This window comes from Seriola aureovittata, chromosome 23, assembly GCF_021018895.1.
Source record: "Seriola aureovittata isolate HTS-2021-v1 ecotype China chromosome 23, ASM2101889v1, whole genome shotgun sequence".
Lineage (NCBI taxonomy): Eukaryota > Metazoa > Chordata > Actinopteri > Carangiformes > Carangidae > Seriola > Seriola aureovittata.
The window spans coordinates 17,873,772-17,895,926 of record NC_079386.1 but is presented as its reverse complement, the minus strand read 5'-3'; the positions used below and the strand labels follow the sequence as shown (position 1 = coordinate 17,895,926).

The 22,155-nt window shown below is 43.0% G+C and overlaps 3 protein-coding genes and 1 long non-coding RNA gene across 6 annotated transcripts; 2 read left to right on the top strand and 2 right to left on the bottom strand.

Annotated features, from left to right (window-relative positions):
* Positions 1 to 378: 378 nt before the first annotated feature.
* Positions 379 to 7,189, top strand: ttc29 (tetratricopeptide repeat domain 29). Of its 2 annotated transcripts, none has more exons than XM_056368667.1 (13): positions 379 to 810; positions 1,207 to 1,263; positions 1,605 to 1,708; positions 1,896 to 1,946; positions 2,664 to 2,723; positions 2,940 to 3,103; positions 3,419 to 3,595; positions 3,716 to 3,928; positions 4,298 to 4,383; positions 4,586 to 4,677; positions 4,917 to 5,040; positions 5,320 to 5,409; positions 6,066 to 7,189. In XM_056368667.1, the coding sequence occupies exons 2-13, from the start codon at positions 1,249 to 1,251 to the stop codon at positions 6,261 to 6,263; spliced, it is 1,374 nt and encodes a 457-aa protein (XP_056224642.1). In that variant the 5' UTR covers positions 379 to 810; positions 1,207 to 1,248; the 3' UTR covers positions 6,264 to 7,189. The 2 variants fall into 2 exon arrangements, with proteins under 2 accessions (XP_056224642.1, XP_056224641.1); XM_056368666.1 differs by lacking the exon at positions 379 to 810 and adding an exon at positions 888 to 963.
* On the bottom strand, positions 5,540 to 8,774 carry LOC130164157 (uncharacterized). Its single transcript, XR_008826573.1, has 2 exons — positions 8,552 to 8,774; positions 5,540 to 6,160 (listed from the first exon to the last, which is right to left on the bottom strand). It is a non-coding gene; the product is annotated as an uncharacterized LOC130164157 (long non-coding RNA).
* Positions 7,545 to 16,132, top strand: slc10a7 (solute carrier family 10 member 7). Of its 2 annotated transcripts, XM_056368673.1 has the most exons (13): positions 7,545 to 7,827; positions 9,124 to 9,206; positions 9,316 to 9,452; positions 10,186 to 10,261; positions 10,400 to 10,438; positions 10,598 to 10,633; positions 10,887 to 10,970; positions 11,058 to 11,223; positions 11,587 to 11,638; positions 11,814 to 11,887; positions 12,437 to 12,582; positions 12,681 to 12,728; positions 13,861 to 16,132. In XM_056368673.1, exons 1-12 carry the CDS (start codon positions 7,728 to 7,730, stop codon positions 12,699 to 12,701), a joined length of 1,014 nt encoding a protein of 337 aa, XP_056224648.1. In that variant the 5' UTR covers positions 7,545 to 7,727; the 3' UTR covers positions 12,702 to 12,728; positions 13,861 to 16,132. The 2 variants fall into 2 exon arrangements, with proteins under 2 accessions (XP_056224648.1, XP_056224647.1); XM_056368672.1 differs by lacking the exon at positions 12,681 to 12,728 and having other exon boundaries at positions 7,546 to 7,827.
* A 738-nt stretch (positions 16,133 to 16,870) lies between these two features.
* LOC130164908 (uncharacterized) lies at positions 16,871 to 21,661 on the bottom strand. The gene is made up of 4 exons (XM_056369905.1): positions 21,454 to 21,661; positions 20,482 to 20,800; positions 20,274 to 20,311; positions 16,871 to 20,013 (listed from the first exon to the last, which is right to left on the bottom strand). Exons 1-4 carry the CDS (start codon positions 21,659 to 21,661, stop codon positions 17,381 to 17,383), a joined length of 3,198 nt encoding a protein of 1,065 aa, XP_056225880.1. The 3' UTR covers positions 16,871 to 17,380.
* Positions 21,662 to 22,155: the final 494 nt, after the last annotated feature.

Genomic DNA, 22,155 nt, shown 5'->3' with positions numbered 1-22,155 from the left:
GTGCCCATGCAAAAGATAGTGAGTGTCTCATTGGACCACCCTGTCTCATTTAAGGTTGAATGGCTGAACAGTAAAAAATATGACTGATGGAGTGTAAAGAGCGAGCAAACTTTGTTTAATAACAATATATATGACAGAGGTTTCCACAGACTTTACAGGAGAAAGAAAAGGGGGATTTGGGAGGTAGAAAATACAGGGAAGAAAATATGTGAATATAAATAAATAAATAACCCACAAAGCAAATGTTTTAAAATCAAGCAAGATGCTTTTTAGATGTGCACTGATTTCATTTATCTGACATGCTGTGGGAGGCCGTCCTGGAGTTGAGGAGCGAGCAGCCATCTTGAAAATTAAAGATTCAAGAGAACTTAATAGAGAAATGAACAAATAACAAAATAAATGTATAATTTACATTAATAAATTTAACAAGAGAAACAGCTGTTCAACAAAAATAAGAAATGCCATTTGGTATACCAAGATGTAAATGATGTAGCAGGTTATAAAGCGTGTTGTCTAGTTAAGTAATATACGTGGACATATGGGATAATGTAAATTTATGCACGTACCTGTAGTACTAGGCATTCTGGGAAGTGTAGTCTGACCAAACAAACAGCACAGTACAAAATGAAGGAGGTCCTGAGGGTTTAATGTCTCTGTTAAAGGGGGGAAATAAGGTTAAGTTATCTCTGAATGGAACCCGCCCCGCAGCTCGGGGGTTTAGTTGTTACAAGTGTTGGGACGCGGCCTTTCCGGTGTTGTCATGGTGACGGTGAAAGGCTGTAAACTGCTAAAGTTTTGTTTTCAGCTTCGGTATGTTCACATTTCTGTCATTGTTTGTGTATGTTTTCGATTCTTTTTAAAGCTTGTTACTGAACGTAGTGTCATTAGAAAAATAAAAACGCGTTTAAATACATGTTTTACATCAAGAATAATGTTTTTAAACTTTGTAACGTCTGTTTTTTGGTGAGTTGTAACGGTAAACTGCTAGCTTAACTTTAGCCAAGCTAACTTAGTTTTAGGTTAGCTTGTCTTCAACACACAGAAGGATGTTGTCAATAACTTATTAATTTCACAGGGTGGTAAAACTCAAGCTATATTTACTAGCTTTTAGCTCTGTAGCTGCTTTGACATGTACGTTATGACTCCATGTTGGGTTAAAAGTTAAGTATTATATTTCATTCTCAACCTTCAATTTTTATTTTCCAGTTTCCAGAGATTTTAACCATATCTGTCAGTCTTCATCAGCAGATGGATATTCCCCAGGTAAGAGCTCAGATCATTTCACAGCCGCCTCAGACTGTAAGAAGAGAGTAGTTTTAGTACCAATTGCTGACCTGTAACTAGTAACTCATTCAGTTATTTTTACTTTGTTTTTATTTAACTGGAGCAGCAAATAGGACACAGCAAAAAATAAAAAAATTAATTAATTACAGAAAACAACAAAGCATGTAAATAACACAACCTGCAAATTTAACAACAAATCAGAGGTTGCAAAGTTGTGCTGCCATCTGCTGCCTGGAAACGACTATTAAACATAAAAACAAAGCAAATCCAGCAGGACTCAGATATAGTAAGTGTTTGTGTGCCCCATGTTTGACTGACAGGAGAAGATGGACACCGCTGAGACACGGAAGCGCACCGCGTCATTTCTACCAGACATTACCACCAACAGCAACAAATGGAAGAGAAGTTCCCAGTATCAGATCAAGTGTGTTCAAAAAGAAGTGGACAAGCATTGACTCAGTGTTGATACTCACACTGTATTTTTATTATTCTTGGTAAAAACATGTTTCTTATTCAAAATGGTCATGGGCAGTATTTGAGTAAATGTACGTTTTGTGTGTGTGTGTGTGTGTGTGTGTGTGTGTGTTTGTGTGTTTGTGTCTCCAAACTAGATCAGTCTCAGATAAACCAGCTCACATCCTCTCCAAGGAAGAAGTTGCACAGTGAGTTCAGTCTCCATGGTAACCAGGTGGATTTCTACTAGTTAGTAGCTGTGAATATGACCGGACGACTTCTCATCACTGCTCTCTCTGGATAGTGATGATGAAAACAGTGACCTTTACATTAACCTGTCCATTGCTGTATTCATCATTTTTGATTGCTGGCTGGAAGCCATTAAAGCCCTGCTCTACTCTGCTTTATTCTCACCTGATATGAAAAGTTACATAAACGCCCTCAGAAATAATCCAGATACAATGCACGACAGAGCTGAAACCTTAAAGCGATGCTGTCGCTGTAACTTCAAAGCAGCATGGCATCTATCAATCTAATAAAACTTGAAGATTTTATCTCCAAATTTATTGCAAGAGACTGACAATTGAAACTTGCCTGTTTATTTTAATCTAGACAGATCCGAGTCAAAAAGGAGATGGATGATTGAGGGTTAAAGCTTTATTTTATCCGATTTTCAGTAACAAGAATCAGAATTTTATGAAACTGAACACTGGGTACCTGGGTATCTACACTACAATCTGACTTACTGCAGCTGTAAACTGACTGGTAGTCATAGAGTAGAAAGGTTAGAGCGCCCTCTGCTGCCAATCAAGCAGAATAACTCACTGAGAACAGAAATCAAGACTCTCAGCAGACGTTTCAGTGAAAATTTTAGTGTCGCTCTTTCGATATTTCACCAGGATTTTGTGACATTTTGTTTTCTCCAGGTCCAGAAACAGTCTGAAACAGAACATCTGTGTGAAGATGCTTCAAGAAGGTTACCACAGGTATCTCTGTCCCCGTCTGTTTTCATTGTATCTGTGATCATGGTGGCAGTGGTGTTGGATTTTTGAGGAGGTTTGAACTATATGAAGCAGCTTTCAGTTGTAGATTAATGTGCAGATACATTCATGTAGTGTTGTGTTGCTACATTGATTTCTCATTTATTCATTGTGAAGTTGTATGTTGTTATAATGTTATTAAGTCTTTCCTCTCTCTCTCAGGTCGTTCTCCGAGGTTTTCTCTTTGCTGAAGTCTGAGCAGGAGTGGAGGGAGGCGGCTGAACCTGGTTCAGCTCTCAGGCTTCAGACTCCACTGGAGGAACAGAGCGATAAACTGGAGACCATGAGGCGGCACCTGAACCGGGCCGAGGAGGCTGAAAGGATCGGTACACACACACACACACACACACACACTTAACTGATCAAATGTGTTGAATTTCCACTTAAATACATGCTTCCTCCTTCTGGCATCCGCCAAGATTCAGTGTGACTTCTTATGGTGAGATTTAAATTAGGAGTCAGATTAATATGTTGACATGTGAATAAGAGAGTCAACTGTGAATTTAAGTATTTTCTATATGGAGTTTTGTTATTCACCTTGCAAGATATAATGATGTACGGGGCTAGCAGATTTTTCCATACAGTGTGTGTGTGTGTGTGTGTGTGTGTGTGTGTGTGTGTGTGTGTGTGTGTGTGTGTAGGCTCCTGGACCAGGGTGTGTGAGCAGCGCCTGTTGTTGGCTCGGTGCTTCACGGCTCCTGAGGATCTGTGGCTGAGTTTGCACTTCTACCACAGCTGTGCAGACAGAAAGCAAGGGGGGCGCTCGAGACCAGCCACCGACGCCCGGGCCTCCATGGCTGAGCTCTACCTGCAGCAAGGTGGACACCACACACACACACACACACACACACACACACACACACACACGTGATTATGGACGTTTAAGATGAAACAACATGGAATAAAGCTGATTCAGCAGAGTCCTGTCCGTCTTGCAGGAGAGCTGCAGCAGGCGATGCATCAGGCGGAGCTGTGCGTCAAGCAGGCTGAAGAAGGCGGCTGGCTGGACTCCACCGGTCGGCCCCTGAAGCTCCAGGCTTGCCAGACACTGTGGGGCATCTACAACCAGCTCGCCGATGCTCCGCTGGACGCCGCAAACTACGAAGAGGCCCTGAAGCTGCTCCACAAGGGCTACAACATAGCCACTGAGTGTAGGTGGAAGCAGTCGGCGTGTGCGAGCGGTCGACTTCGTCCTATCAGGTGTCAGTTTATTAGGAACACCCCTGTAATAATAATCATTTAGTAGTAATGTGGGAGGATGTAGCTTGTGCTGTTGTTAAATCATGTTGCATTATACAGAGCGGTGTAGAAATGTGTTGGACATGATAATAGAAACAGTGTGATGCAGCATGAGCTAAACTGAACATTATAATCTTTATGAATTAGGTTTAACTGCTGGACTGTCGTATTAGACATTGGGATGGCTGTAAATATAAAATAAGCAAAGTTAGAGTGACGATAAATGATGATTATCACAACTATAGGACAGAAGAGCTGTGACGTTACTCTGTCTGTTTCAGCTGAAGACAAACAGATCCAAGGGGAGGCCACCTATCGACTGGGAGCGGCCTATCAGCGCACAGGAGACCATGACACGGCCAAAAAGGTACCTGAGTGCGTGTGTGCGTGCGTGTGTGCACTGATGTGTTTTTCAGTTATTATTATCTACGGCTCAGAGGAATAAGACACAGCAGGCTGTGATACACTATACACTTCATTTTTGTATGTGATTGTGACGTTTACTGACAATAAGGAAAACACAGTATCACCAGAATTAATTTTATTCAGCAATAAAACTGTGTTTCCAGTTCTTCAGCACTTGCATGCAGATTTACGGCACACTGCAGGACGCAGACGGACTGGTGAAGGCCTACAAGGCTATGGCCAAGTCTATGGAGAGGTACACACACACACACACACACACACACACACACACACACACACACACACACACACACACACAAACACACACACACACACACCTGCTACCACCTAGCTGAAGACTCACCTGAACCTGTGGTCAGCAGCTTTGAGAAACAAGAAGTGTACATTCAACAGTATCCCAGATTCTTGTGTCTGTGTGTGTGTGTGTGTGTGTGTGTGTGTGTGTGTGTGTGTGTGTGTGTGTGTGTGTGACAGTGGGGGACAAATAGATGACACTGTCCAGTGTCTGGAGAAGTTAGTCGACATCACTCAAAGCAATGGACTGCAACGCAACCTGGCGGACGCCTACTTGTGTCTGGGCAACATCTACTTCAAAATGGTATCACACACACACACACACACACACACACACACAGTGATACAAGTGATTATTAACCAATAAAACTGAATATTTTAGCAGTGATTATGATGATTTCTCTCAAATACAACAACTTTCTTTGGTCTCTCTCTCCCTTTCTCTCCCTCTCTCTCTCCCTCCCTCTCTCTCTCTCCCTCCCTCTCTCTCTCTCTCTCCCTCTTTCTCTCCCTCTCTCTCTCTCTCTCCCTCTCTCTCTCTCTCTCCCTCCCTCCCTCCCCCTCTCCCTCCCTCTCTCTCCAGGGTCAGTTCGAGAGAGCTTGTGAGTTCTTCCTTCAGGGTTATGAAGTGGCCTGTAACATAGAAGACGTGGCTCTGCTGCAGAAAGCACAGGTTCATGTTTTGAAATGTCTCTTCACACTGTGTCACAGCTGCTGGTTCATACAGAAACATTACTACTGTCACATTTCATACCATTACTCTTGTCATTGGATTTCCCACAACAAAGTATCTACAACGTCCATTTAGTGGCTGATCCGGAGGTTATTTTTCATTTATTTGTTTACCTGTTTATTTAACAGACATCATACAGACACATGTGCTGAACTACAGATAAACATTGCAGTAGATGTGATGTGTATTGGATGTCTCAACAGAATAAAGATAAAAACAACAGGACAGATAAAACTGAGTGTATCTAAAGACGTACATGTGTCTGTGTTCCTGACTGTAAACACTGACATGCAGCTGTGAATCAATAGAGGAAATGTTACGTGTCGTCATTTCTTCTGAGCACTTGAAGGACGTCTCGTTCATGGTTGTGTGAAAGCTGAGTCTCAAAGTTCATTCTCGATCTTGGAAATGGCAGATGAGGACACAGTATTGCAGAAAACCATGTAAAATGATTGAAAGCTCCAGAACAGCTACTAATGGACCTTGTAATGAGATTATTTTTTTGTCTTCAGTGTCAGAGTTTATCCAGCGTCCACTTCCTCCTGATTTATGTTACCAGCCGTTCATCTGTCTGTTTGTGGCTCTGTGTGGACCAGGTGTTGGTGGGCAGCGCCCGCGCTCGCTGCCTGATCAGAAAATACCGCGCTGACGTGAAGTCGGCCACGCCCACGGCCCTGCGACGACTGGTGGCCTGGAAAGACACCAGAGGATGTGAGGAGTTCAGTCCAGACTCTACAGATCCTGCTGCTGGTACTAACTCCTTATCAGACAATGATCCTGGTGAACACCAGTAAGACCAGTACATTCTCCTTTATTCCTAAAACACACTCTAATGACAGCTGTTTCATTTATTGAATAAATCATATTCTGTAAATGTGTTTGATATAATCTCATTCCCTTGTTAACAGTCAAATTAGTGACTTAATAAATACACAAGAGACGTGTAAACCTGTGTTTCCTCCTGTTGGAGAGGAGCATCACCTAATCCCATTCTCACCATGATCTGAGCTAATCCCATCTAATCTGCAGACTAACACATGTTGATAAAAGAAAGGCACTGATCACTGATCTCGTCTGACTCTGGGTAAGAGAAAACAAACAAACCAAAGATTGCTCTTAATACTCGGCTCAGTTCAAACACATTTCAATCAAAAAAACATTTCAACAATTTCAATAACAAGTTCAGTTTTCCCCCGGGTTTCACTGTTGCTGTGAATCCAGCACGTTGGACCAGAGATATCTCAACATCTACTGGATGGAGTGTGAGTTGGGAGATGAACAGAAACCTGGTCGGCTGGAAGTATGACATGTCAGACTTTCTCCCGAGCACATGAACGCAGCATGACAGTTAACAGCTCTAAATGATGTAAAGCTGGAAATGGCAGCACCAGATCACAGCTCCTGTTTGTACGATAATTAGCTAATAAACAGGTTTATAAACCATGTGGACAAACAGAAGAGCAGGCGGCCACTCCTGCTGTCCGTCAGCAGAGCAGAGGAAACGACGAAGAGGAGGAGGAGGAGGATGAAGGTCTAAATATCTCATCACAAAGGAACTCCATTACAGCTAATAAAAACCATGATGCTGAAGTTAAACTGTGAACTGTTCTCTTCTCAGGTTCAACAACTATTATTATTCCAACTTTCTTTTTTATTATTCAACTTCATGTAAAACTTGTACAGCTTGTGTTTTAATCACATTAAATTTTATTTGTTCATATTCTTTAATACTCATTATTTATTTGATAAATATCAAATATAATTTTGATATTTGATAAATATAAAATAAACATAATATTTATAATATATCATATAAATATAAAATAAAAACATTTTCAGTTCATTTGTTTACTTATTTGTCAAAATAGTTAATTTGAATGTTTTTCATTTATTTGTTTTTAAAAGCATACATATCATTATTACATAGGTAGAAAATCACCCAAATGACACACACATATTTTCTATATATATATCTCTACATCACCTGTGTTTCCTGTCTATGCTTCATTTGCGGTATTGTACCTGTATTGTTCATGTTACCTGTAATACGGTAAAAAAAAAATCTGTTGCGCCTCTCCTTCGGTCTTTACGGCCTCGCTGAGGCCCATGTGTCCGGAAAAGGCTCCGGTTGTTCTGCTTGTGTTTTCTGACAGCAAAACCTCCGGAGCAGCAGCAGCGGAGGAGTTGTAAAACTTGGGTCCCGCTGGTGTGACGGGGGGGGCCGGCGGGGGTGAACCGGTGAACCCCGCGGCTGAACGATGGGCCTCCTGGCGAGGATACGGAAGGAATGGTTCATCATCGGGATCGTGCTGGTCATCTTATCGGCCAAACTGCAGCCCAGCGTCGGTGTCAGAGGAGGTGAGTGTGTCGGAGTTTGGAGCCGCTCAGTGTTGAACCTCAACTGAAGTTCACTAAAGTCCTTAAACACATCTGTATGCGGAAACAACCGCGTGACAAACACCTGGATCCGTGTTAAAGTAACTCACAACGGCGGCTGCTGATGGCATGTCGGTGCCAGGCTTGGAAAGAGCTTCCCATCTTTATCTTTACTCTCGGCTCATGGTCGCACACAATGACGTAGAGATAAACTTCAGACGTTAAATTAACCGCTAGGAGCCACTGAGCACATCGGCACGAGAGTGTTTCTCTAGCCCGAGTTTTACTTTATATAAACGGCCAACTTTTATACTTTGGTTCAGCGGTTCTCCCATCGCGCCAGGGACGACGGGCTGTAGGAACTGAGAGAAAACTGAACCTTAAAGTGTAATTTATAAATAATTATGGATTACCTGGTGTACATGACGTATGCCGAAATAAAGATTGAATGTTATTGATTATGATGCTGTATAAATGAATGTGATAATTAATGGGTATGTTTGTGCAAAAGCCAGACAATTGTAAATTCCCATATTTTCTAAAAGGGGATTCGTTATTAATTATATAAGAAGAAGTGACGCCGATTGGAGCGAGTAGACTCTCCCTCTGTGTGTGTGTGTGTGTGTGTGTGTGTGTGTGTGTGTGTGTGTGTGTGTGTGTGTGTGTGTGTGTGTGTGTGTGTGTGTGTGTGTGTCTCCCCCCCTACCTGCACTGTAGTGACACGTTGCATTCAGGAGCAGTAATGTCAACAAGCCTCGGTTGGATGTCACTCCTCGCTCCCGTGTGCGCGGCCACGATTGGCTCACATCATATGTTTTTATTTACTCATAATTCATAAAATAGAAGTTGTGATAAAGTTAAAGTGATGTTTCACTGAGAGAACTCAGCCATTCCCTGAACTGATAAGAGCAGTCACTCACACCTCCATATCTTATCCTGTTGATAAGATAAGCTCCCGTGCTGCTACTGTCAGGGTGTTGCCTTCAGGTGCTACTCGGAAACTCCTGCTTTAAAGAGCAGAGGTTGCAGCCAAGTGCTTCCTTAATTAAATTGTGTCTTGGCCGCTGCTGCTTTTAGTTTTAAATCAAATTCATCGATGAAATTTCCCATTTGGCATTATAATAATTTACAGCTCACGTGTCAAAATGATTTTTTTTTTTTTTACTGTGTCATGATGTTCACGTGTGCTTAGCATGTTGCTGCAGTTGGACAGTGTAAGATTGGACTGTTGCCATGGTTTCAGTAGTAAATAAACTTGTGTTCCCCCCTCTCTCTCAGGTCCACTGAAGCCAGAGATCACCATAGCGTACGTCGCCGTCTCGCTCATTTTCTTCAACAGCGGCCTGTCGCTGAAAACCGAGGTGAGAAAAGCGACTGACACCGTGATCCTCCGCCTGTCACTAAACATACAAATACTCCACTGATTCACTCACATCCCTGCCAGTCTGACCGAGGTGTTTTATTTTGTAGGAGTTGACCAGTGCGCTGCTCCACGTTCGCCTTCACCTGTTCGTTCAGTCCTTCACGCTGATCTTCTTCCCGCTGGCCGTCTGGCTGCTGCTCAGACTGCTGGCACTGACATCCATCGACCAATGGCTGCTCAGAGGGTAGGGTGTGTGTGTGTGTGTGTGTGTGTGTGTGTGTGTGTGTGTGTGTGTGTGTGTGTGTGTGTGTGTGTGTGTGTGTGTGTGAGAGTGTGAATGCCATCCTTTATTCAAGTTCCTGCCTCACTGTACCTCAAGGCTGAGTTATGTACAGACTGAAAGACCCACATTCACTTCCACTACAGACACTGCTCTGTGTGTGTGTGTGTGGTGTGTGTGTGTGTGTGTGTGTTGTGTGTGTGTGTGTGTGTGTGTGTGTGGTGTAATGACTCTCCACACCACATGGGGGCGCTTTGCAATCAAAGACTAATTAAGAGACAGGAGGAAGCAGCTTCACTGATGGAGGGCCACCGTCACTGAGGATGGTCAGATCCATCCAAAGAGTCTCAGAGGCGACGAGGAGGAACCACGTTAGTCAGATGGAAAAGGCGGGAAAAGAGGCGGCTCGCGAGTCATGTGACCAGTTTTTATTTGAAATAATGTCACAGTGGAAACGTTTCAGCAGGAACCGATGACTGATAATTACATGTTTTAATCATTATTTATTATATTATAATGACTTTTACATTGTTCTAATCAGTTTGTGAAAGCTAAGCTAAGCTAAGCTAACCTCATGTGTCGGCTCCACACACTCCCCTCTGACGTCTTGACTGACGGAGGAAAATAAAAAAGTCCTCACAGGTACAGACAGATTCTTCTTCATCCTCCTCTTCCTCCTGGTGTTGTGGTTGCCTAGGTTACAGACGGTGAGCTGCATGCCCCCTCCGGTCTCCTCGGCTGTTATTCTCACCAAGGCTGTCGGAGGCAACGAGGTAACACACTCACATGTTGGCAGCTTATTATCCTCCAGTGTTTGACAAATGGAGTAATAACAAATAATAAGCAGTGTGTTGGCATGTTGTTGTCATGGTGACCTGTATATATGTGTGTGTGTGTGTGTGTGCTTCCAGGCTGCTGCCATCTTCAACTCAGCGTTTGGAAGCTTCTTGGTAAGACGTGGGTTTGATCTGTAGGTTTCAGGGTCGCTGTGTGTGTTTTTGTGAATGTGATGAAAGTGTAATTTCCCTTTAACGAGTCCAACAGTAATGAAACGTGAGTGTGAGCTCTGCGGGGAGTCCAGGCTGTAATCGTGTCTTTGTGCTCTGCAGGGAATCATCGTGACTCCCGTGCTGCTGCTGCTGTTTGTAAGTCGGACCAGCTGAGTTTTAACACACACACTGTGACACCATGTTCACCTCTGACCTGCAGCGACTGGTGTGTTGTTACCAGCTGGTGTCAGTGCGACAAGCTGTAACCTAACCTGTATCACCCAAGTCTCAGTTCACTTAAACCACTGTGAACCTCTACGTTTTACTGCACGTGTATCCACCAGCTGTAGTTACTAGTTACTTTACCGAATATATTTATAAATAATGAATCCTCCTCCTCCTCCTCCAGCTCGGCTCTTCGTCCTCCGTTCCCTTCTCCTCCATCTTCTCTCAGCTCTTCATGACCGTCGTGGTGCCTCTGATCCTGGGTCAGGTAGGAGTCGGTGTGAGGGTCGTACAGAGAGAGACACGTCTGTATGTGATGAACATGTCTGCAGCGTAAATCTGTGTGTGTTTGCAGGTGTGTCGAAGTTTCCTCAGGGAGTTCCTCGAGCGGAGAAAACCTCCGTTCGGCGCCGTCAGCAGCGCCGTCCTCCTCATGATCATCTACACCACCTTCTGTGACACCTTCAGTAACCCCAACATCGAGCTGGACCCCACCAGCCTGCTGCTGGTCGTCCTCATCAGTCAGTACAGCGTGTGTGTGTGTGTGTGTGTGTGTGTGTGTGTGTGTGTGTGTGTGTGTGTGTGTGTGTGTGTGTGTGTGTGTGTGTGTGTGTGTGTGTTTCACATGTTGCTCTCATGTGAATACGTCACTTTTAAAGGCAAATACATTTGTTGAAATAAATAAATTTGGAAAATTAAAATAACAGAAATAGAAAGTTGTGGCTGTGAGATACAAACAACAGGATTATAACAGATCTAATATTAACTGACTGAATAGTTTTTAGTCTAAATGAAGAAGAGAACAGCTCTGTCATGAGTCTAGCAGAGTTTCTACAGGCTAAAGAGGTAAATATAAGTTTAACACTTTAACACTTTCTCTGCAGTTTTCTCCATCCAGCTGAGCTTCATGCTGCTTACATTTGCCTTTTCTACCAGGTGAGTCTCCTCCTCTGTTTTCCATCAGTTCATCAGGCTGTCAAGCAAGTGCGAAGCAAACTTCTCCTACTGGCAGTAAAGTGCTGCAGCAGCCGACTGACTTTTCACAGAAACAAGTTGATTTAGAAACAAAAACAGATCAGATGTCGTCAGTAATAATCTTTATTTCCTCCAGGTCGGGCTCAGGATTCAGCCCCGCAGACACCGTCGCCATCGTGTTCTGCTCCACACACAAATCACTCACTCTGGGTAGGTACACGCACACACACACACACACACACATGCACACGCACACACACACTTTGTAAGAAATTGAAAAGGTAAAATATGTGGCTCTTAGCTCCACCTGCATGAAAACACAAGTTGTGTAACGTTGGTGCAGAAACTGAGATAACTACAGTGAAAACTCGCCTCTAACAGGATCAGGAAATAAACTTCTGTCATCTTTTCCTTTTTTAAATATGGAGCATGAAGAGAAATGAAAACACAGAAACTAACGTCATGTCCTCTTTGTTGTTTTGAGGAATTTGAGGTTTGACTTTTTGAATCTCATCAGTGAGGAGAAAACTTTTTAAACCCTCAAATAATAATCAGATATAACAGAGATTTAAGAGAATCTTTAGGGAGGTGATGTGTGGGTTGAATTTAGACAAACAGAAACTTCAGTATTTCTAAAAATCCTTTGGTTACGACCCAGATTCACATTTAGCTGCCAGACTTTAATCCAGACGTCTTAGTGATTAAACTCCACCAATCAGAACGTCTTCTCTCTTCCTGTGCACTCCGGTCTCTGTGCAGGTATCCCCATGCTGAAGATCGTGTTCGCGGGCTACGAGCACCTCTCTCTGATCTCGGTCCCCCTGTTGATCTACCACCCGGCTCAGATCCTGCTCGGCTCCGTCCTCGTGCCGACCATCCGCAGCTGGATGACCAGCCGCCAGAAGGTAGGCGCTCGTTACCGCTGACATGTGCTCCAACACTGATCGCCATCTTCTCCCTGCATTCCAACACTAACCTCGTCACCTTGTCTCCTCTCCTACAGTCTAGTCTGTTGTTGAGATAGGGCCGCGTTCCAACACTACTGTCCTGAGTGAGTAGAGAACTGACTCCAGAACAACAACTGATTTCATTAAAAAAAAAAAGACACCTACGGTTAATTCTTCTTCTTCTCTGACAGTGTGTCCAGCAGGCGCCTTAAGTTATTGAACTGAAATATTTAAACTCCACTCCCTCACTTCTCGGAGTATTAAAATAAAAAAAATAAAAAGATGTGGGTGCAACAGCTCCCTCTACTGTCGGGAAAACAATCTGCAGAAACCTCCTGCTGGACAAACTCGCCAGCTTCACTTTGATCAAGCATCAGCTGGGTTGAACTGGGTTGTTGGTGGTGGAAGATGATGATGATGATGATGATGATGATGATGATGATGATGTCGTCAGTTACCAATCAAATCTTGTTTGTCGTGAAGCAATTAATGGGGAGACCTTAACCCCAGCCCTAATCTAACAAACCACATTTATCATTGATATGACCTGTTCAGTCTCCAGATAACTTAAAGTGGCAGTTCCCTCACACCTGCAATTTAATGAAGTATATAAGTAACTGATGTTAGTTTATATCTGTTTGTTATTTCTGTGATGTTTTAATCATTTAAACGATAGATTCTTACCTCTCTTTCACTCTTAAGTAAAAACATTGGTTTGGACATGTCTCTATTATCCATGCCCAAATCTACGCATGTGCTGGAACTACTTTCTACTGAAGAAATAGTCCCAATATCAATAATTTATCTAGAGTAATGGGGACATTGTTTCTTGGGAAAAAAAGATGTTACTGTCATTTTCTTTTAACAAAAACTACATTTAATTCACTGAGGCAAAAATATCAGACAGAAATCTCAAAACAGAAAAATGAAACGATGGATAGACACAGGAGGTAAGTGATGAATTAGGTTTTATTTTTGTTTTGTTTGTTTGTATTTTCTGTGGCCTGTCACATTTAATTCTCCCTACACTAACAGAACGGGGGGGGGAACTGTTTGATTTTGACAGATGCACCAAATCTGGAGTCCTCGTTCACCGGTGGAGGATTCACTGACCAGACTTCCTCAAATTCTCACATTTTTAGCACAGAACTGAGAAATTTCTCACTCCCTCTCCTCTGCTGGTTTTACGTTGTACGATCTGACACTTTCTGCTTCTGTCTTCTTTCCTCCCACCAGGCGGTGAAACTCTCGGCCCTGCAGCCCGTCTGACGAGGATGGAGTCGGTGTTTCCGATGGTGTTTGTACTGTGATACAAAGCGGACTAAGGCGGAGGGAGACAGTAGTCATACGTGCCTTATATCAACCAATCAACAGACCTCAGCGTGGCGGAGGAGACGAGGCTCACTAGTCGCCTTCATTTTTCTAAGTTTCTACGACAATGGAAAACTCCTCCTCTTTCGTATTTCCATCATATATTTTCTTTTATATTTAAAGGAAGAAAAAGTACATGTTTTATTTTTATATGGAATACCCCAAAAAATCCTGCAAAAGAAGCACAGCTGTTTTTTTTGTTTGTTTTTGTTTGTTTAAACAAACAAAAACAAACAGCAACTGCCAACAGGAACAGGATGATTGAGTTACTGGGTGGAGTCACTGGGACCATTATGTTTTATTTTTCTTGCTATTTTCTACATTTTTCTAGTCTTCTAGCTGTCACTGCCAGAAAATGTGGACGTTTGTTACATTTATGCTCTTGATAAAAACAAACTAATGATGGGTGATCTTTTAATATACAGTATGATATGGTTTTGGTTTTTGAGACTTTCTGAAATAAGATTTGTGTTCGTTGACAAGAAGCAGTCCTGTGGTGAGAGCATGGTGTTGAGCTAAGGGGGGGTCGATCCAAATAATGAAGGTACGACATAAACACTATATTAGGGAGTCTAATTTATCAGTCAAAATATCAACATCTTTCCACAAAATATTTCGTAAAATGAAGGTACATAAACGTATGTATGCGTCTGTACGTCGACGATACTCTACTCTGAATCTAAGTGAACTGGAACCAGATTACTGAAAACCACCTGTTCAGCTGGGTGACAGTGAATGTATCATCATCCCAACCAATCAGAGGTGAAGCTGCAAACACATGACATCAGTGAAAGACTGTCTCTCTCAGTCCATTCCTACAAGGGTCGCAGTGTTTTTTTGATAATGTTAAGTCCATGGACCAAACTGACAAATTTGCACGATCAAAGGCAAGACTTTAGCGTTTAGGTAGAATTTCTCTAAATGATTAATTGGTCCTGCTACGTAGCCTTAAATCCTTCTTCAATTTTACATGAATTTTCATCTCCCACGTTCAATTCAAATCTATAAGGGCTTTCATGTTACACAAGGACAGGCCTTCCTGACAACCTGCTGTACAACTTCCTCAGCTCTTTCTAAGAGTCATTTTTCTCCTGACCAATCTGCAGACTACTCCATACTGCATTTCCAGTCCAGTATCTCCATAGTGGACTCTTGTGCATCACAGGTTACGTCTAGTGCCAACGTTGAGTGCCAGTTCAGAAAATAGTGTTTTTTGCCACTAAGTTGATTTGGTGAATTTGGGAAACAGTTTTTTATTTACTCACCTAGAAGTTTTGGAGCAAGGTTATCATTAATTTGTGTTTCTTTCCACCTGGTGAATACAAGTCTAATATTCCCTCTCTTTTAGCTCCGAGTTTGGTCTCTACCAATTCCTGAGGGAAATATCTGCTAAATGCTCCGCAGTGTTCACCACCTGGTCTCATAACCAAGATCCCTAACCTTAACTGTAGCTGTGAGATGCAGATATTGGAAGAAGAAATGATGATTATGAACGTTGGCTTTGGATGTTAAACAACCTTTGTAATTGAATGTAATCTGGGGTTTTTATAGAATCCTCTAATATCATGTCATTTTTCTGGATGTACAGTATCTGTGGTGGAGGAGGCGTCCCTTACTGTGAGTTACTGGGAATTTTCACATCCCCATATGTAGATTTCTTTTAATATGAGATGAAAGTATTTAAAGTCACCTCAAGATTAGTGTTGTATCCTTGGTAACCGGCTTTGTACACACGAGAAGCAAAAGCCTGTTTCTTAAAAGGAACACATCTTTCACGGAAACCTACTGTACCTTATCAGACTGTCCTTAATCAAAGCAGCTTGAGCTGTGTGTTCCAGCCTGGTTGGTAGAGATTTTTGAATCTCTAACACATTTCTGAAATGTTCCTTCATGATGGAGTCAGCTACTGTTACTGTGGACATCATGGAAAGCTCTTATTTCATTTTACCGGTCATCACGCTGCTCTGTCCAGTAACGGTCAAGGTGACAGTCAGTCTCTGTTTACAGTGCGATTGTTTTTTGCCAATAGTATATTTTGAGAAGAAAGGTCATGAGTGGGATATGTATGGGTCAGCTCTTCTACTTGTTTATTTAAAAATAAAGTATGAGGAAATAAACCTACAAACTTTGAAAACCATTGTTTGTTTGTTTTTCTTTGCATCACACTGTCATCTTTTGGACAGGTGAGGTAATGACAGTGGGTTCACACCAACTCATAAGTAAAGCATCTTTGGGTTAAACATTTTCTTAGGTTTGTTTGTTTGAAATATTAGATAATGGACATCAGCTTAGTTTTTCCCAGGAGTGATGTTTCTGATTAATTTTAAATATATATGTGCTGTTCAATAGATATTATTACCTCCACCAAGGAGGTTATGTTTTCACCCTGTGTCTGTCTGTTCATTTGTTTGTTTGTCAGCAGGATTAGACAAAAAAGTACTGGAACTGATGGGACTGGAGGGATGAGGCCTGGGCCAGGGAAGGACCCATTAAATTTTGGGACAGGTGCCGATCATTTACTTTTGACATCATTTCACTGTATCTGTATATAATGAGCGCTTCATCCTCGGGACCAGTTCAGAAACCAAAAAGGGGAAAAACACACAGGGAAGTCTTGGCAGCTTACTAAGTTCACTGCGCCAACTTGTTTTGGACAGATGGCACTTCTGTCACATCATTTGATTTATCTTTTGCATAATAGTAAAATAAGCCAATGAAAAGCCCGGCCAACAGACCCTACCAGCCTTGTGCCGCTTCTCACACAACTAGACCCAAGTGATTTAAAATGACTAAGCACTGCCATCACTAAGTCTTCACACTACAAGAGCTAAAATAAAGAAATACACAATATATGATACTGAAAATATACTTTATTATTAAGTGCATCCATATAGCATGACAATTTACATAAAAACAAAGTATAAAGGTTTAATATTTGTGATGTAGTATGCTAAATTAACATACAAATCCATTTATACCAACAAGTTATCTAATTATACAATTAGAGAGTTGGATTTACAACCTTTGTGTCACTATCCTATAAATATTTTCTATCTATCTGAAGCAGACTAAAAAACAAGAACAAAAAAACACCAAACGGTAGCCTTTGTCTGTAAAGTTCCTTCTCTCTATGAGGAGGCAGATTGTAGTTTTAGTTCTAGTTCAGAAATCTCTTGAGGCAGAAATTTTTGCCAGGAACATTTTTCTTCGTTTTCACAAGTGAGTTATTTGAAAACCCTCAGAAGGAAAAAAAAAAAAAAAAAGAAACTGATCATACATGAAAACAAGATTAAAACTCTTAAAAAACCTGCACACGACTAGAGGCTGCAATGATGATTTAACCTCCTGTCCTTTCCTACACGTATTTGTGTACGTTACCTGTGTTTCAGTCTCCAGGTGACGCCAGTATATCATACTCTGCCAGAAGCACGAAACTGTTCTCTCTGATTCTCCGGACTCTGACCAAATCTCCACACTCCTGGACATGGATCAGCCCTCTTTCTCCTCTGCCATATTCTCTCTCCCTGTCGTTCAGCGTCACCTCTGTCTGTTTGCCGCAGGCCTGACGGTAAATATACCTTACCCCGACCACCAGCACCATGCCCAAGCCAGCTGAGCAGCCCAGCAGCATGCCCAGCTCCCAGGCACTGTGTCTGGGGATAATGTCTGGATATTTCCCTTCCTTGTCTGGAGTTCCTGAGGGATTGGAAGGGTGTTTGGGTTTGGTATCAGTCTTCGGAAGGTTTGGTTTCAGGTCATGGCCAAGATTTAGTTTGGTGTTTGGGTCAAGATTTGGATGGGGTTCGGGGTTTGGGTGAACCACCGCTCTTTGTGTTGATGGGGTGACGTTGGGCTCAGGATCAGACGGTGCAATGTGGTTCTGGATTAGCGAACTCTGACCTAGGATGAGCTTCTGGGAGGGCACAGGGGAAGACGACGGTATGAGGGGGTTGTAGAGAGAGCGGAGGGGAGCTGGGGAGGGTTCAAGGTGAGGGGAGGTAGACTGGGAGGATGTAGAAAAAGAGGAGGTGACAGAGGAGACAAAGGAAGATGAGGAACCTGGAGAGCTGGAAGATGTTTGTGTAAAAGTAGGGATGGGTGAGGAAGAAGGGGAGGAAATGGAAGAGGAGAGGGTTAGCGTTGGGGAGATGGTGGAAGAAGAGGGTGAGGAAAAGGTCGAACCTGTGACAAACTGGGAGGAGGTAAAGGGAGATGAGGAAGGCGTTGATGTTGGAACTGGGTCAAATGAGGGAGCTGGTGATAGGTGGTTGGAAGAGTTTGAGGAAGGTATAGGATGAGTAAGGGAAGGTTGGACAGAGGGGAAATGAGGAGGTATGGAGATTGGGGAAGGGGAGGGGAGAGCAGACGCTGCAGGAGCTGTTTTGGGTTGGTTCTTCATGGACGAGGACAAAGAACGGGTGATCAATGTTGACCTGAAAGGTGAATGCATTGATACCGAGGTTGAACCTCTAGAGGGATAAAGAGGAGTGGTAGAGCTAGTATGAATAATTGAAGAGGGAGACAGTATATGAGTCGAAGTGGAGGATGGTGGGAGAAGAGTTGATTGGGGGGTAGACCCTGAAAAATAAGGAGAAGAAGTGGTTAAGGGAACAACAGCAAAAATTAGGCTCATGGTTTTGATCTTTGCATGAGACTGATTTGTGACCTCTTGACCCTCATCCGGTGCGACAGTTGGGTCAAACCTTGGAGGGAAAAGTAGAGGGTTCAAAGATCGAGGCGTTACTGAGGATTTAGTTCGCTTCCATTCAAAGGTGTGTGCCTGGGGTGCACCAGTTGGGGATTGGGACTGGGACCATGGTTGGGGAGAGATACTTGAAGCCTCAGGTGGAGTGTCGGATTGGGACTGCTCTGTCTGGGGAAAGCCCTGAGTTTGAGTGGGGGTAGTTTCGGGCAGGGCTTCGGGATGGCTGCTCAGAGGGGCAGTTGTTTTAAGAGGAGGGTGAGATGGACTGGTTTGCTTTGGGACGGTCTGTGGTTTAGGTAAATCACTCACAGACTTGTATGGACTTGTAAGGGATGAAGTTGTGTGGGACTGGAGAAAGGACCATGGGGTAGGAGGTTTGGACTGGAGAGTGTGGTTCGGTAAAGAGGTTTCGGACTGGGGAAAGGAACTGGGTTGAGGTGCCTGGGAGGAGAACAACATCTGACTTGTACCAGTGTGAGACTGGAGAAGGGGTTTGGATTGGGAGGTTTGAACCTGGAGAAAAGGCTTGGGTGAAGACGATTGGCTATCCATTCCAACCTCCATTAGACTCATTTGGGACTTGGTTAGGCTACTCCTCCAGGGCTGCAATGAACTACTCGGGGTCTCGAACTTTACTGAACTAGTCTGGTCCTGTATTGGTTCTCCTGGATTGTTGGTAATGGGTCTTGGGGGATTTGTATTGTGGAAGCTGTGATTGGTTGAAGGTGTAGATGTGGTGGTGGTTTGAGGTTTTAACGTTGCATCTTTTGTTTCAGGAACGACGGGCAGCTTCATCTGTTTTCTTTCCTTCTCAACATCCATTAGACGGGGGAAGGAAGTAAGGGAGCGTAGTAGGGAAAAAGGACGGGGTAAATTTTGCTTTGTGATGTTTGGGTACAGTGTGGTAGTAACTTCCATCTCTGTCGTCTCAGCTGAGAGGAAAGAGGTTGTGAAAAGAAGGTGGCTGGACGAGAGCAAAGAGGTTTTGGGGTCCTCGGTAACGAAGCTTCCTGCTTCTTCAGTCAGACCTGCTGAAGTTGCACTGCTATCAGTCTCGCTGCCACTGGTAGCATTTAGAAGAGTTCCTGAAGTCTTTTGGCTGTTCCTTTCATCGACCGGCTGATTGCTGATGTGGTCATCTCCAAGGGACGCCAAAGGTGCAGAGCTGTTCATCTCCAAGACTGGACGAGTGACTGTTTCCACAAATTTGTAGCTTTGGGTTTCACTGCTTTTTGATGTAAGGCGTCCTACGAATGTAGCAGGACCGGCTGTCTCCTTTCTTTCTTTCTTTGATGCCCTATGGCTTCTGAGAGCTGAGAGGCAATAAGGTAAGAAAAAAGCAAAGTATTAGTCTCAGTGAAGAGACAGGAAGTACTCCATCACAGGATGATTAATTTGTGTTTTGCCTCGAGCTGGAGTTACGCTGTACGACTTATCACTTCACATGTTTGCATACCCGGCACAGCAGTAACTTCAGATTCCTGCAATGCAAGAATTACATGGTCCACCCCTGTGGTGTTACTCCTACTCCAAGATCTACGACTCCCATCATGCACCACTGCAGACTGGATACCTGCCCAGTACACAAAGTAGGACTGCACCACCGTGATGCTGCAATGACGGACAAAGAAGTTTGTGTAATGTTGAATAAAAATGACACAATTTTGCAAAAAGCTATAGAAATAATAACCAAATACAGATATTAGAAAGGCAATCTTTTTGACATTTGCTTGCATTTGCCTGTATTTGTTTACAACTAATATTGGTTGGTTTGTTCTTACTAGAACCGTATGTCTCCCATCGGAGCATCGGGAGCTCTCCACACAAACGAAAGGTTTCTCTTCAGCTGTTTATCAGAGTGGGTGAGGGTGTCATCCTCTGAAAGGCAGCGCAGGGCGTGGGTTCCTGGGGGAATGACGGTCCACGATCCACCCACCAGCGCCGGACCCACTCTCGTAGACTTGTGCCCAGCTCTAACTCCAGCTCTGGCTCCGCCCCTGACTCCAGCCCTGACTCCAGCTCTGGCTTTGCCACCAGCACTGTCCACAGTACGAGCCTGGAGCAGGAAACCCATGAAGTCCCGAGAGCTCCGGACAGTAACTGAGGATACAGATACGGAGAAACTAAAGAGTGTAATTAAAATGTAGGAACTCTGGTGGCTTCAGAGTTTAAGGTGTCGACTATAAACGTGGTTTGTATCCAACCAGGAGCCTTTGTTGCATGTCTTTGCCCATTTCATTTAATTTCCTGTCTTTCTTCTTTCAACTCTTTAATAAATTCATAAACGCAAATAATTACTCTGGACATAAAAGCATTATGACTTAATTGGCACTTTTTTATTGTATTTTTTTGTCATTTGTGAAGCTATTTGTACAACCAAAAAACTTCCAGACAGATTATTCTTATTTATTAATAAGTACCTGAATAACACCCAGTAGAAATCAACTAGTGAGTTAATGAACAGTTAACTAGTTCCTAGGGTTGCACATGGTATTTAATCAGTTATGTTAGTCAGTTAATTGACAGTAAATAAGTACATGTTATTAAGTATCCCAGCAGGTAGTTAATCGGTAAGTTAAATTGTAGTTCAATACCTGTGACCAGCTGTGCTGACAAGTAGAAGTAAGTTAGTCCCTAGTTCTTTAAATAATTAGTTAATTAACAGTGAAAACCTGTGAATAACTGTCACAGCAGGAGGGTTAGTTAGCTGGTTAGTGAACTAATCAGTGAGTTAAATAATAGTTAATCACTACCTGTGACTAACTGTCCCGGCAGGTACGAAGAGGCGGATGTGCGCAGGGTGACGTGGCTGTGCTGCGGGTCCTGGGGCTGAGCGCGGATGTGGCCGGGAATCATTTCCTGACAGGAGGTGTGACTGGCACCGCGGGAAAACGAGACGGAGGGCGGGGCCAGTGATAACAAGACCACGCCCACCCCGAAACAGTGGAGGGTAGACTGCATCTCTACACACACACACACACACACACACACACACATAACATAAAATCAATATGAACTGAAACAGCAATGTGACAACAGGAAGGTTTATTTTCAAAACTTCAAATATGTTCGTCATCATATTTGTCGCAGAAGAGGAGAGGCGACATTAAAGTCCCGCAAAATGACCTCAGACACAGAGGGTAGATATGTTTTGATTGATTGATTGTTTGTTTTCATTGATAACTCGATGCCCCCCCCCCGAGTCTTTGAGACAGTTATGTGACGTGATGATGACAGACGCTCAGGGAGTCCTGATCTGCAGCTGAAAACAGATCTCAACCTAAACTTATGAATAACCAGTAAAAGAAACGAGCTTTACTAAAATAAAATAATCCAGATAATGTTTGATCTTTGATTAGTCATTTAGATTATTAAACATATATTAACTCTGATGAGAAGTAAAACCTCAAATCCTTATTTTCTGACGGTTTTCTGTCGTTTTGAATCAGTTTATA